The sequence below is a fragment of a genome, unplaced genomic scaffold, assembly GCF_019419815.1.
Source record: "Pyrus x bretschneideri cultivar Hongxiangsu unplaced genomic scaffold, Pyrus_bretschneideri_v1 Contig4, whole genome shotgun sequence".
Classification (NCBI taxonomy): domain Eukaryota; kingdom Viridiplantae; phylum Streptophyta; class Magnoliopsida; order Rosales; family Rosaceae; genus Pyrus; species Pyrus x bretschneideri.
The window spans coordinates 6,230,567-6,246,790 of NW_025999723.1; the positions used below are offsets into that span (position 1 = coordinate 6,230,567).

General features: G+C 36.8%; 2 protein-coding genes across 2 annotated transcripts; both read left to right on the top strand.

Moving 5' to 3' along the window:
- Positions 1-735: 735 nt before the first annotated feature.
- On the top strand, positions 736-3,002 carry LOC103942961 (glycerol-3-phosphate acyltransferase 5-like). The gene is made up of 2 exons (XM_009353159.3): positions 736-1,519; positions 1,961-3,002. Exons 1-2 carry the CDS (start codon positions 947-949, stop codon positions 2,885-2,887), a joined length of 1,500 nt encoding a protein of 499 aa, XP_009351434.2. The 5' UTR covers positions 736-946; the 3' UTR covers positions 2,888-3,002.
- Positions 3,003-12,832: 9,830 nt separating this feature from the next.
- LOC125468897 (probable E3 ubiquitin-protein ligase RHC2A) lies at positions 12,833-14,746 on the top strand. The gene has a single exon (XM_048565583.1). It carries the CDS (start codon positions 13,026-13,028, stop codon positions 14,226-14,228), a length of 1,203 nt encoding a protein of 400 aa, XP_048421540.1. The 5' UTR covers positions 12,833-13,025; the 3' UTR covers positions 14,229-14,746.
- Positions 14,747-16,224: the final 1,478 nt, after the last annotated feature.

Below are 16,224 nucleotides of genomic sequence, written 5' to 3' on the forward strand. Positions count from 1 at the left end.
TAAGGCAATTGTAAACCTACATCTCTGAGATCTTTGTACTATGTCCATGTAAACTTTATAACGAAATCTCCATTTTTTTTTTTTGGTACATCAATATTTTTATATTAGGAGAGGGAGAGTTCGGTTAAGCCATACAATGGGCAGCCTAATTTCGATATCAAAGAAATTCGAACTTAAGACCTTTCACTTTTAAACGAAGAGGAATACAATCAAACCATAATACTGAGTGGCACGAAGGAAATTCGTACAATGTTCTTAACGGGGAAAGAAGAAACTCCGTTGATTCTATTAAGAACAAGGAAATGCCATACAAAACTATATACATCAAAATCTAAAACGTAGAAAAAAAACCAAAAGAGACAATCGAAACCGAAATTTCGCAGAAATTTCCTCATCAGACAGCTATATTGGGTAATTGGAGTCTTAATTCCCCATGCAACATGAACGTGGGGTGACCAAACCATCGTTACACAACTCTTTGCAAGCCTTATATACGAAGATTGATCGAATAACGTGAACACTAATCACGTACGCTGTAAAATGTTAAAAGTAAGTGACCTAATTAAAGGCACCAAGTCAGACCTACTATTAGGTGTGTACAGATGGACTTTTTGAATCACAAATTAAACGTCCACGTCACAAAGTTGTTGGGGTTAAGTAATCCATCTTTTGTGTGTATTTACATGGCGTATAATACTTTTTTCGTTGCAGCTACATCCACCTCAAAAACGCAAAAGTAAAGAGATCGAATTAGAGTGAGAAAGACTGATCACAAAAGTTCTTATAAAGTAATTAGGGTTGTTGTAAACTGATAAACTGATTCATTCCTACATTGTTCTAACCAGTCAAATATTCATAACCCAAGCCAAATATGGTACTTATAACCACATGATCCTTAGCTTAATTAATCCCAAACCGAGAAGAACAAGAAAGCGAAGAAAAACAAATGCAAACAATTACTAGCTCAATGGAGTCTATCGTCTCGGAGCTCGAAGGAACACTTCTGAGGGATCCTGACCCCTTCTCCTACTTCATGTTGGTAGCATTTGAGGCGACGGGTTTGATACGGTTTGCCGCCTTGTTAATGATGTGGCCGGTTATTCGGTTTCTGGAGATGATAGGTATGGAGGAAGCCGGGCATAGGCTGATGATTTTTGTGGCTGTTTTTGGTATTCCAGAATCAGAGATTGAGTCCGTGGCTAGAGCGGTTTTGCCAAAGTTTTACATGGATGATTTAGATATGGAGGCTTGGAAAGTGTTTAGCTCGTATGATAGGAGAGTTGTGGTGACTAAGATGCCAAGGATTATGGTGGAGAGGTTTGTTAAGGAGCATTTGAGAGCTGATGAAGTTATTGGTAGTGAGCTTATTGTAAACCGATTTGGGTTTGCAACCGGCTTTGTTAAAGGTGAAATTAACATGTACAACCGAGTGGCCAATCTGTTTGTGGATGAGGAACAACCGACGTTAGGGTTGGGACGGACTTCATCATCTGGTTCTTCATTTTTATCCCTATGCAAGGTACGTACATATATATATATATATATGAGAAATGAATAGCATTATTAACAACTGATGTGATACATTACAAGTATAGGATCTGAACCGTTTGTTTTATTCATTATCAACTTAAGTAGCACATATATAACATGGAGGCAGATTCTCTGCTCTCCCACTTCCCTTGCTTTCTTATGCTCTTCTGTTTTGTGTGGTCACGGTTAAGCCACGTCAACATTTTATATTGTTTTTTTATAAAGATAATAAGACAAAAAGGAATAGTAATATAAAATGTTGACGTGGCTTAACCGTGACCACATAGACAGGAGGGCATGGGAAGTGGGAGGGCAGAGAATCTGCCTCCATATAACATAATGGTGCATGCTAAATAATTAAGTAAATTGATTTGGTCCCGTACGTACTAATGCAGTAAATTAATTATGCCTGCATGGCTTGTCTCTGCAGAAAGAAATCCACCCACCATTTATGATCACCAACAAAAAGCATGATGAGCAGCAAGTCCTCCGACCACTCCCAGTGATCTTCCATGACGGTCGACTAGTCAAGCGCCCTACGCCCACAACCGCTCTCTTAATCCTCCTATGGATGCCCCTAGGCATCTCACTTGCCTTCATTCGCTTATTCATGGGACTGATATTGCCGATGAGGGCTATACCCTACATGTCTCAACTATTTGGGGGTAAAGTCATTGTGAAAGGCAAACCCCCACCGCCCTTCTCCGGTGGAAACTCCGGCGTGCTTTTCGTCTGCACTCACCGAACCCTAATGGATCCCGTTATACTCTCCACCGTACTTAAACGTAGAATTCCAGCAGTCACATACTCTATCTCTCGACTATCAGAGCTCTTATCCCCAATCCCCACCGTTCGATTAACTCGTGTTCGGCACGTCGATGCTGAGAGAATCAAGCGTGAACTAACCAAAGGGGACTTGGTGGTTTGCCCCGAAGGAACGACGTGTCGTGAACCTTTTCTTTTGAGGTTTAGTGCACTCTTTGCTGAGCTTACAAACCGAATCGTCCCGGTGGCCATGAACTACAGGGTAGGGTTTTTCCATGCAACGACAGCCAAGGGCTGGAAAGCTTTGGACCCCATATTCTTCTTCATGAACCCTAGGCCAGTTTACGAAGTCACGTTCTTGAACCAGTTGCCTGTGGAAGCCACGTGTTCGTCTGGAAAAAGCCCTCATGATGTTGCAAATTACGTGCAAAGAATCTTGGCCTCCACGTTAGGCTTTGAGTGCACCAACTTCACAAGGAAGGACAAGTACAAAGTGCTTGCAGGGAATGATGGTACCGTTTCGTATACTTCGTTTGTCGATCAGTTTAAGAAGATGGTGAGCATCTTTAACCCTAAGACAATGAAAGAATAAGATTTCGTTGTTTCTAGGACCGCCGTACGTGGATGTACAAATGAATATTAATTTCGTCGGGGTTAATTTGTAATTTTATTTTTTATATTTGGTTAATTAATTATTATTTCTTGAATTGTTCAATAAGGTATATGATTGTAAATGCTGATCATTTTGTTTTTAACTGATTTTGGGAATTTTTTTTAATTGTTAATTAAAGTATATGATGATTTTGTTTGGGTGTAAATTAACCATGTGCTTACTTTGGGTTTTTTGTTGTAATTAACCTCTTTGATAAGGTGTTTGGTTGCCAATTTCTCTTTTTTTCTATTTTCAACTTGTTTGGGATGAAGGTTGTTTTGTAGAATGAATCTCACATTGATGAGATGATGGACCTTACAGGGACTTATAAGTAAGTTAAGTTATTCTATATATTGTCAATTGGTTTTATGGTGGAAACTCAACTTTGTTCATGGTATCAAAGCAGGTTGTCCTACTTGTGAAGACAAATGGCCGCACACGCTTCATATCACTTAGTTGTGTTATCTATGTGTTAGGCTTGAAAATTCGCCATTAGTGAAAGGTCGTGTTAAGAATGAATCTCATATTGATGGAGGATGGACCTTGCACAGGTTTATACCTAAGTTAGACTGCTTCTCATATTATTAATTGGTTTTACGGTGAAACCTCAACGATCTTTACTTTGATTAGTGGTTATATTACGATTAGTGGTTACAATGACCTTGCATAGGTTTATACCTAAGTTAGGCTACTTTCTTCAGGCTGTAGATATTTGGAAGTGGAATGTGATTCTCAGACTACTGTTTTTGTGATTGATGATCAATGATATTTACTGTGATTAGTGGTTATATTATGCATGATTTTTTTATATGACTGAAAGCCCTGTGATGTTATTTTGGAGGATTATACAGTAGGCCAGACCTTGGGCCGTGATATTGTTAGCTAGTATTTTATTTCTTGGGCTTAGTCCGCACCCAAAATAATTTTTCTCTTTTTACCATGATTCTTTCTTAATTGAAAATAAAAATAAACAATCATATACACCGAAAAGAGAATGTATGCGAAAATCACTTCTTCCATTTATAAAATAATGAGAACTTTAACGAAAAGTTTTTGGTACTATTCACTTTAACGAAAAATCACATTTTTAAACTAAAAAGTCAATTATGTTACTATCCACTTTACCATTTATTTTGTCCTTATCGTTAAAACTCAAAGTTTTCAAATCCTTTTCATTAATTTTTCTTTTTAATTAATGTCGTAACAAAAACATTGTTTTGTATTTTATTTGTAAACTTCCTTTAAAATTCAGTCCAAATTTGAATAAAAAAATTAGGACATCTAAATTTGCGTCAAAGAACTGAGTAGCTACTAGGTTAAGTTCCCTTTTCTTCACTAGTATTTGTATCTCATTTTAAAATTTTAAAACTAAATTAAAACATTCTAATTTCATGCATTTTTTTTAATTTGAATATTTAAAAATGAGTTTATTTTCAATCTTTCTAATAACTTCCAACAAAATACTAAAATTAACATAAACTCACCTGCATAATATAGGATAAAATGTACAAAAACATAATACAATTAGTATGTAATATGGGTTGATTATAAGATAAAAAAAATTATGAATTGTGTTTAAAACATGAAGAAGAAGAAAAAAATAATAAAAATAAATAATAATCCTAAACTCAAGGAATCGAACCTATTTCAATAAAATGGGTTATTCTTAATAAGGACTCGAAAATTATGAATTGGCTTGTCATTTTTGCACTAAAGTTCGAATATCTTTATCCGCAATTTACTTGAACTTAGTGTTCATTTTTATAAAGAAAAATATATTCACATACAAAAAATTACACATCAAGCCTTTTTGTTATCAATTTTGTATAGTCAAAAATCAAATAAAATTACTCTATACTGATTTATTATGACTAATAATATTATCTATGATAAATTGTAAAATTCTAAATTTGATCTATTTCTAACAGGATTAAGATATAGGGAAATGATAAACACACATCTTATTTAGTTTCTTACACATCCTTGTTTGAATGTGACGGTTGATTCTATTTGATTAGAAATAAAGAGATGTATGAAAAATTTAAAAGGATGTTTCCATGATATATCGTCAAATCATTTATACATTATTCAGTAACAAAAAAATGTTAGGAAAATGCTTTGAGTAATTTGCTTAGAAATTTATATAGAAATTCAGAACCAGGGTTTCGATTGGGTTACAGAGAATAATTGAAAACGCCAGATTCTTCTGGTTTTGGTTGCAACTGTGGGACGAGTTCTTTTGATGCTGATAATTTGAACAAACCGACCATTAATTGCTGGAATATTGTAAAATATTTACAATTTTCTGATGCCTTTTCGTTAAAATAATTTTTACTTGATCCACTAATCAATACGATATAAATAAAGGAACTTTAACGAAAAAGTTTTGATACTGTTTACTTTAACTAAAATTATATCTTTATACTAAAAAAATTAATTATAATACTATTCATTTTACTTTTAATTTTACATCTAACTTTAAAATTAAAAAATTTCAAATTTTTTTTACTAGTTTTCTTTAATTAAAATACAAAATGAATGTATGAATGGAAAGCGCAGGCATTCAATGAAAATAAGACAAAGAAGCATGCGATGTGACGAAGTGATGATGATGACGTGTTGGACAACGAACTAGTTCAAATCATGACTCAGCTAGTTAGCCGTAACACATTCGCATCCTCAGCCGAGCCGCTTGTCACTCCAGCTCGCCCATTTAGGCCCATCTTTACCTTCCAAGAGAGTGAGTGGTTTTTTTTTTGGTTTATTTTGTTTTTGATCTAAAATGTAAACTTCGTTAAATCGAAAGAAGGTTACAGGCTAACACAGATGAAGGTAAAATACTCTAAATACATTGGGGAAAATCAGATACATAAAAGCTCAACCTAATTAAATAAGCAAAACAAAAATCCGAATCCATAATCTCCAACCGCACAAAGTAGCGTCCGACGCCGTCATCACCACAAAAGTAATGGCAACATCTGCCGAAGCTACAACATTAAAGAAAATGATCGAGTGGTGAAACCGACCAAGACATCGACGGTGTAGCCACCCACAAGGCTAAGGTGGGCTGTAGCCCAGGGACTCAGGGAGGTTTTCTGTAAAAGTATTGTTATCCATGCACTCATTTTTACTGCTCACACACCCCTCTCAATTTTTAGTTGTTGGGATCGAATAAATTGAAAATTATCATAGACAAAAAATTAATAAGGCTGTGTTGGACGTAAAAATGGGTTTGTGAATCGAATTATTCTTTTGTAAACTTATGCTTATAGCCTACTCAATTTCAATACGTATTATTATTTAATGTATATTTAGTAGAGGATATGTAGTAAATAATACGTTTATGCTAAAAATTATAAATTAGTAATATTTATGGTCCCCTTTTATCCTCTTCTTTAAAGAAAAAGACTATTTACCATATGTAATTTAGCCTTTGTGCTTCTTACTCAAGAAAAGAATTTTTTTTTTTTAAATCCACAATTAAATCTCTATCTCCACAATTTCTTACTTTCTGTTGCGATTTTCCAATGAATGTCACCTTTGGTACGTTCTTAATCACTTTATTTACTTATTCTTGATTTAATTAGTAGGTTAATTATTTATACGATCCTTGAATTTATTGGTTAGGGTTATGATTTTAAGAATAGTTCATATTGTATTGTTGTTCTTTTATATTGATTATTACATAATTTTATATAAGCAAAAAAATAAACATATGATTTTATGGTACTATTTTCAGCTAGCCCACCCAAGAAAAAAATCCTGGCTCCGCCCATCGCCACACCAAAGTACTAAACCTGCAACCAAAAGCACACCACATCCAAATTTCTTCACCATGGATGCATAACCAAGAGACAGTGACCGAATCCAAAACCCATTCACCAATCCCTGCAAATATATATAAACAAAGTAACACATGGATAGAAGGTGAGGCTAAGGGGTATGTAAAAATACCCTTACTTTAATTGTAACCGCAAAACATTTGGCCTCAAGGGAAATTCGATGTGCTGGTTGGGGGAAGGAACATGAAGGAGAGAATCAAACTTGGCAACCATATCCGGCCTAGTGTCGGCAGATCAGAGCAAATGACCGAGAGGGTATGGATTATGAGATAAACAACTACCATGTGTGTCATACACACGAATCTTGATTTTTTTTTTTTATTATTAGGTAGCTTTTCTTGACTTGGAAAGTTTCTGTCATCACAATATTTGGTCTGCAATGGTGAAACAATCTCGGACTCTCGCCAAAAAAAAAATATTGATTCAACTGGCTTGGATTGTGCAACTGAGGTGAGAACCAGAGTATAAGAATTGAAGCAGGGAATATAAACTGAAGGAGAGGCTCAATAATGTGGACAGGGAAAAATTAATAAGGCACTGGTGTATATGATGAAAAAAATTGTAATTCTTACGTTCATCTCAAAAGAAGAGTAAGGAGCGATACAAAGCCTCGAGAGATCGCAAAGCAAGTTCTAGAGAGTTAAAAATCACATAAGATAGAGCACACAGAATCGATTAAAAGTGTGTGAAAAATGCATACACTAACTGGAGGCTCAAAAGCTCACAAGGTGCGGAGGTGCAGGTAAGTAGTCATGTTTAATCAGAAAACATACATATAGTATCAACCACCAAAGCAAGAACATATTATGTTTAGCACGAATTAGATAATGCGGTAGACAAAAGTTTTGTAGACTAACAAAAATTGGACTTCTTTTGCGTATTTTTTATGAAAAAAAAAAAACAACTAAGTAAAAAAGAAAAGAACACGACAGATTCCTAATGCCTTTCGAAGAGTTTCGAAACGATGAGTGTCTAAAGGCTTAGTAAACAAGTTTGCAAGTTGATGTTCAGTGGCAATAAACTCCAATATTAAAACCTTTTCTTCAACTAAAACACGAATAAAGTGGTGACGAATGTCAATATGTTTGGTATGAGAATGTTGAACAGGATTCTTGGAGATGTTTATAGCACTAGTGTTGTCACAGAAAACAGAAAAAGTGCCTTGATTAATGCCATAATCACTAATCATTTGCTTCATCCAAAGCAATTGTGTACAACAGTTACTAGCAGCGATGTATTCGGCTTCGGAAGTGGATAAAGAAACACAATTTTGTTTCTTATTATGCCAAGCAACAAGATTATTTCCAACATAGAAACATCATCCAAAAGTACTTTTCCGATCATCAGCATTTCCTGCCCAATCGGCATTTGAAAATCCAGCAATTTCATAATTGGTTTCAAAAGAATAGTGTAATCCAAAATCAACCGTGCCGCTCACATACCCGATGATTCTTTTGACAGCTTCCAGATGGGATTCTTTTGGATCAGCTTGATATCGTGCACAAACACTGACACTATAAAAGATATTAGGCCTACTAGCAGTAAGGTACAATAAACTTCCAATCAAACTCCTATAAAGTGTTTGATCAACACTTTTTCCATTTGGATCCTTGTGAAGTTTTGTGGTTGTTGCCATAGGATTAGAGATTGTTTTTGTAGAATTCAAACCAAACTTCTTAACTAGCTCACTTGCATATTTTGTTTGAAAGACAAAAATACCGTTTTCAACTTGTTTGACTTGTAATCCCAAGAAAAAATTCAGTTCCCCACACATGCTCATTTCGAATTCACTCTGCATAACCTCAGTAAACTCTTTTACAAGGATGTCAGATGTTAAACTAAACACTATATCATCCATATATACTTGAGCTATCGTTACATCATTCTTGATTCTTTTAACGAACAAGATTTTGTCAACAGCTCCTCGAGTATATCCTTTCTGTAACAAATGAGTTGAGAGTTTTTCGTACCATGCTCTAGGAGATTGTTTCAAACCGTACAAAGCTTTTTTCAATCGATATACATGATCAGATTGTTTGATATCATAAAGTGCAGTATATTTTTGTAAGACTTCTATGGAATCAGGTTCTTCAACTTCCGAGTCATCAGTTTCATATCCATCAAGAATTCCAATAAACGCAACCACTTCGTCATCATCTTCAGATGCTGTTTCTTTTTTTGAATCACTATCACTCCAAGTGGAGGTTAAAGCCTTGTTCTTTTCATCCTTCAACTTTCTAAGAGTGTTGGCACATTCATGAGCATGATGTCCATACTCTTGACATTCAAAACACTTGTCTTTATCATTTGAACTTTTCTTTTCACCAAGTTTCACAAACTTAGTGGAATTTCCATTAGAGACATCTCGAGAACAAGAAACTTTGGAGTTTGAATCAAAATTGTTTCGATGTTCACGTCCCCTGGAACTTCTAAGCTTCAAAAATTTTCTTGCCTGTTTGGTGAGAAGAGCAAATTCATCTTGGGTCAAGTTTTCAAATGAATCCTCATTCACTTTTTCATTATTGACTTTGAACGTCACATTTTTTCCTTTCTTAACTTCAGTGAAGTCAGATTCATTTGTTTATAGTGATCCAATTAATTGTTCCAACTTGTAAGTGTTTAAATCTCTTGATTTTTCTATAGCTGTCCTTTTCACATGAAACCTTAAAGGAAGAGATCTTAGAATTTTCTTAACAATCCTATGTTCTAGAATGTTGTCACCAAGATTGTGACAACCATTGACAATTACACTAAGCTTAGCATAAAAGTCGGAGAAACTCTCATCATCTAGCATTTTTGATATTTTCAAATTTTGTGATGAGATTTTGAAGCTTGGATTCTTTGACAGTGAAGTTACCTTCATGAGTAACTTCAAGAATATCCCAAGCTTCTTTCGCCGTTGTGCATTTACTTATGTAGTTAAATTGCTCAGGCGAAACGACAGTGAACAACGCATTCAATGCTCTTTCATTGAATGTGCTGGAGCTGCGTTCATCTTCGCTCCATTCCCTTCTAGGCTTAAGCATAGAAACATTTACAGAAGACTGTTCTTCGCCTTTGGTTTCTCTAATTGTTGGAGGTTCCCAACCTTCTTCAACCGCAAGCCACACTTTGTCGTTAAGCACCCAAAGAAATGATTTCATTTTTGCCTTCCATGCAACGTAGTTGTCATCTGCAAAGTGTGGTGGATGGGATATCGACCCCATTGTATGATTCATCCTAGTGATCCAACAGATCTCACTAAATATATATAGTGACCTGCTCTGGTGCTAATTGAAAGTCCTAGGATGGGTACTAATTTAACCTAGAAATATTAATAAATTCCAACTTAAAACTAATCCAAATTAAGGTTTAAATTAATCAGTTATGCAAACTAAATCCTACACAAATAGTCAGAATAAATATAAGGAGTATGCACATGATGTAGGATTTAATGAGGCAAAACCCACCATTGGGAAAATCCTCGGGCTAGCAAGCCAGCAAGCACTAAGAAAGAAAGAATACATAAATACTTACAATAACTCATCAACTAGACAACCATACTAGTTGGAAGTTTCGTCTTCGCGCTTTGCTATTCGATCTTTCGTCATTCTTCAAGTTGAAGTGGCACAATACTAACACGATCGTCAATCACCTTTTCCTCGAACTTTGCAAGATACAAACTCAATCATGCAAAATGTTTATATGATGAAGTGTTTGTTTGAAAAACAATCAATTACGAAAATCACAAAACACATTTTCATAATTGACATTCAATTAACAACTTAAAATGAAAATAGCATGAAAACAATATTTTCTCTTTAAACACGCATGCTATTGAAACCACAAGATGGCAACAACATAAAAATTATTTTTCATCTTTTCAAAACACAAAGCTGCTGCCGATGCTTTTAACAAAGAACCAAATATTCATGCATATGCGGCTTGACTTCTACAGGACTCTGACATCTCTTATAAAGACTCAAATCACCCCATGATGCAAACCATAAGAACGCAATCCATGTAATCAGATGACTCTCACCAACATGCAATCAGATAAGTCCCAATGCAATCAGATTGTTTTGAAAGTGTGTTTTAATAATTAATATAGAAATGATAAGTCATTTAAAAGAGATAAAACACACAATGGTCAAGAGTCCTATTCCAAATACAATAACATGAGATAACAGGTGAATGTAGTTGAATGCATACGTGCAAACGTACCTGAATAAGTATCTTGTTTACGTAACATCTTTGCATCAAAAGTGTGAGAGACATCCTTAGACTTAAACAATTACAATTGAAAATGTGTAACAAATCTAAGTTATTAGAAAGTCAGGCATTTTGTCAAGAATTGCCAATTTTGCACTAACAAAGGGAGGCAGAGGGAAAAGGTGAGGGAGGTGGAGTTTTGAGTATGGAAAGTAACGGCCATAGGCTAGGGAGGGGAGGAGAGGAGGGACATGAAGCCCAAAGGTGTGACAAATTCACGAAAAAATTGGAAACAGAGCTCATGAAAGCTGAGAAAAATCTCTGGGAAAAAGTGAAAAAAAGAGAAAGGAAACAAGAGAATGAGGGAAAGGGGAAGAAGATTTGACAAGGTAGCCACTAGAACCCAGGCCAAAGGCTAGGTCCAACTGCAAGGGTGATTGCATATTAAGAAACTAGAGAGAATTTCACACGGTTTGTAAAGAGAGATGGAAGGGAGTCTTAGTGACTTCATAACAACTTAGATCTAACTTTTTAGTTTACGTGAGTGAGTGGTTAAATTCGTAATAAATTAATTATAATAATTTAATTCAAATTTATTTTTAACAAGAATTCAATTTAAAATTTCTAAATTATGGTTGTCTATATTTCATTAGTCTAAGACAAACTCTAATGGTGGGCTAAAAACCAAATTACCTCCCAAAATTCCCCCCCAAACCCACTTCAACCTAAGGGGGAAATTTGGGCTAAATGCTAAATGCTAAACCAAGGCCAAATTCCTCCCAAAATTTAGCCCAGAAATTGGAGTGGACTCCACCCAATATTTATCGGAATTTAAAATTTTTTAGATTAAAATGTTCATAAAATTAATTTACGATAGTCTACATATTTATTTAAAAAAAATTAATTTAAAAAAAAAATAGCCTAAGTTCATTCTTTAATAATCTTGGGTTAAAATTTTAAGCTAGAACGGTTGGAGCAGAAAAGTTGTTTATGGGCTAAAAGCTAAATTTTCAGGGCTAAAATATTTGGCTTTTAGCCCAACCATTGGAGATAGTCTAATAGTTCTATTTCGATCTTATAAACTAATGAGTAGAAGTAAATGGAGTCGGATTGAGAACGACAATTTTTTTTCTTCTCTTTTATTCCAAAAATAAAAATAAAAATAGTAAACATAAAAATATCAAAACAATGTGCTAATTTGAAGATATGGGCAAAAGCCCAAAAGCCATGTGAGACAAGTAATCTAATTATTTTTGTATCTTTAACTCTTTGTCAAGACATTTTCAGTGTGATCAATACAAGAGGTAATACATTACGTATCACTATATAAATAATAAGATATGTATGTTAAAAAATTAATAACTTAAAAAACAAAATTTTCCACCACTTATATAAAAACACGTAATGTACGAACTATGTTTCCGTTACAATCAAAATTTTCTCCTCTTTGTCTTATTAGAGAGTTTAATTTGTTTCATTTACCTAACACGTTTTCCCATAAATAGGAAAAGAAAAATAAATATAAATTCAAAAAAAATCTAAAATAAGAAAAGTCTTGCCACGTCGGCCTATTTACAAGAAGCCTCTAACTTTTCGCACCAGCTCGCATAGCTCAACTAACAACTGAAAAACGGCGCAGCCCTTTCTTCCCGCGGCTTCCGAAACTCCGTTCCGTTTCCACTTGGAAACGCGTCGTCTCCTCCAAAACTCGATCGATTGATATCTAACGCTACTAAACGTCGTTATGCGCTCAGCCGATCAACCCCCCACGTGTCGGAGAGTTACAGCGTCCTCACCACGCTAACAAAGACGACGCGGTTTTGCCGTTAATACCACCATAAATCTTTTTTCGTCCTCGTCTTTTCAACGCGCAAAATATCAAATTTGACCTTCCGAAGAAACCCTTTATATATTTTTCTCTCGGCGTTTTGTTCTTTTCCCGTTTCCCAAACCGGGCTTTTACGATTGCGAAAATTCGATCCCGTTCGGACTTTCAGCGGCAGTGTTTTGTTTTCCGATCTCGAGAGCGTTGATTGGCCGTCTCCATGTCCGCGGCGACGCCGTCTTACTGGTGCTACAGATGTAGCCGCTTCGTTAGGGTCTTCAACGACGCCGACGCTTCCACCGTCTCCGCCGTATCTTCCTCAGTGTTGTGCCCGGACTGCGAGAGTGGCTTCGTGGAGGAGATCAACAACCCGACCCGCTTCGGAAACGTGGACTCGCGCCGCAGCAGGAGGTTCCCAGCTGCCGCGATGTACATGGTTGGAGCCAACAATGGCTCCGGTTCCAATCCGGATCATACCGCTTCCGGTCCTTCGGGACCTCGAAGAGTTCGACGAAACAACGGCGACCGCTCACCGTTCAATCCAGTCATCGTCCTCCGCGGAACAACGGCGGACAACGCCGCCACCATCGAGGAAGGCCGCGGATTCGACCTTTTTTACGACGACGGCAGCGGCTCGGGGCTCCGGCCCTTGCCTGCAAGCATGTCCCAGTTTTTACTCGGGTCCGGGTTCGACCGCCTACTCGAACAGCTGTCGCAGATTGAGATCAATGGAATCGGCGGATGCGAGCAGAGATCGGCGTCGAGATTGGCGATTGATTCGATGCCGACGATCAAACTCGACGACGCTCACATAACGGCGGAGCATCACTGCGCCGTGTGCAAAGAAGCGTTCGAAGTAGGCACGGAAGCTCGGGAAATGCCCTGCAAACATATATACCACTCCGACTGTATACTGCCGTGGCTTGCGCTCCGGAATTCGTGTCCTGTATGCAGACACGAGCTGCCGGCCGATTCGTCGCCCGAGACGGGTCAGCAGGAAGACGAAAACGCGGGTCTTATGATCTGGAGGCTGCCTGGGGGCGGATTCGCGGTGGGGAGATATAGCGGGGGGAGAAGAGGCGCCGAGAGAGAGCTGCCGGTGGTGTATACCGAGATGGACGGCGGGTTTAGCGGCGGCGGAGCTCCGAGGAGGATTTCGTGGACGAGAAATGGTGGAAGACGGAGACAGAGCGGTGGGTTGAGGAGGTTTTTTATGAATCTGTTTGGTTGTTTTAACGGGGGTGGGTCGTCGGCAGCGAGTTTGGTTTCGGGTTCGGAAATGAGGGTTGGGGCGCCGACGCCCCCTCCGTCGACGAGTCATCAAAGACTGAGGTTTATGGAATTGGAACCGGCGGAGACGTCGACGCCAAGGCGGCGGAGGACTTGGTCTATGGAGGTGAATAGCGGTATTGTGAGATGGTGACACGTGGAAAATGTAGTCGTTTCCGTTGGTTGATTCACTCGTGCTGTAAATATTGGGGGGAAAACGAGTGAATGTGAAGGACCTTTTGAGCTCACGATTTGGCCGATTAATTGACGTTTAATTGAGCTGTGGGAAAAGGGCCTGAAAATCCCCAAGAAATTACTAAAGCTAGTTAAAGTAAAATCCAAGAGAAAAGCAGAAAAAAATGGAGAAGGACCTCCAGTTGAGATTTCAAGTTTTCAGGGACTGAAATCTAAAATCAGAATTTAGATTTGGTGCTTTTTCATAGATGTATTCTATTAAAAACGTCTTTCAATTTTCATGAATTTGTAATTTTTAGGTAGACTCAGTTTGTTATTTTCATAATACTCCCTTCCTACTTCCTAGCATAGTACCTGTCATTATTTTTTCAAAAAATGTATAATGCCTAAGGTATAACCATTTTTTGTTCGGTAAATTCTACCATACGACAATGTATGCAATATTGTTTATGTAATATATATAATAGTTTAACTATACACGACTAATCAGTCTCATAATTTACTGTTTGATATGCGACGTATGTCATACGCGAACTTGGAATCACAATTAGGAATCATTCCGGAATAATTCTTTGCCGAAATCACATTGGAAATATGGAAATGTTGGTTTATCTTGTTGGATTTGGCATGTGTTCCAAATGAGTGACAAAGATTGAGGGTACGTTTGTCGGTGACTCGGTTGCCAATGAACTCCATAGGACAGTGACAAAAGAAAAAAGATAAGGTTTTTTCACTATCCAAGTTAGAAATACAATGCTGCGTTTGATAATTCAAATTTTCCCACTGGGGAAGTGGGGAAACGGTCACTTTTTACTGTTGAGGCTTAGTTGGGTTTTCAGGCTTTTTTTTTGCCCTTACTCTTTTGGGATAAGGATTCTCTTCGGATTTTTTTTGTGAGGATCTCGAAGATCACTTTATTGTATCCACTCATCATAGATCATGCAGTCAGTTTTCGTCAGGTACGATTTGTATTCAATTTTAAATATAAAAAATTTAAAATGATTTATGGCCGCACGATGTACGATAAGCAAACACGAAAAAATGATCCCTGGAATCCTCACAAAAGAATCTGAATAGGATTGTATTCCCTCTTTGGGGTTGGATAAACGTTGATTGATGCACTCGATCTCCTTTTTCTCTTTCAAGTTCTGTCATCGATGACTGTAGTATTAGATACACTCTCATGCGCGTGACGTTGCATGACAAATATTTGTTGGATAATCGTAATTTTTAAACACATGGCAGCATTCAAGGGCGATGACACCTTTGAGATTATACATTGGTTTCAAAACATATCTCTCATGTAGTAAACTATGGTTTCCAGTTCTTGATTCATGGATTTTTGGAAATTTCTCTCATAACTCATTTTGAAGAGTTGAGGGACTCCAATTCTAGCAATGGAACATAACTCATTTTGACAAAATTTTGACGAAGTTGACTAAAATGATCATAGTACACATTTTGATGAGTTGAGGGACCAATGGTAATGAATTTTTAGTTGAGGGAACATTACTTCAATTTGATTAAAGTTGAATGATCATTGTTACAATTTACTCAAAAAACAAATCATAGAAAATGCCGGACGTACTTGTACCTGAAATTTTTAACTATTTTGGTCCCAACAGTATCCCCATCGAAACCGGTAAATATCTTGAAGGGATTTGGAACTCGATTTGATTCGATCCTCCGCTGATTTGTGTTGTTTCAGTTCCTTCTGTCTTCGGCCACATATTTTGATTTGGATGGACATATTTCGATTTGGATGGATATTATTTCGATTTGGGTGGATATTACTAACGGGAACACGGATGATACACCACGTATTTTTATAGAAGTTGTGGAAAACTTTATTTTTTAAGTTATTAACTTTTTAACATACGTATCCCATCATTTGTATAATAACACGTGTTGTACCACTCCGTGTACTGATCACACTGAAAAATCTCTTGTTAGAT

Bases quoted from the DNA above. Each gene is read 5' to 3' on its own strand.
- LOC103942961 (XM_009353159.3), top strand. From the start codon at position 947: ATGCAAACAATTACTAGCTCAATGGAGTCTATCGTCTCGGAGCTCGAA. The intron at 1,520-1,960 runs GTACGTACATAT...TTGTCTCTGCAG, and splicing joins CATTTTTATCCCTATGCAAG to AAAGAAATCCACCCACCATT.
- LOC125468897 (XM_048565583.1), top strand. From the start codon at position 13,026: ATGTCCGCGGCGACGCCGTCTTACTGGTGCTACAGATGTAGCCGCTTC.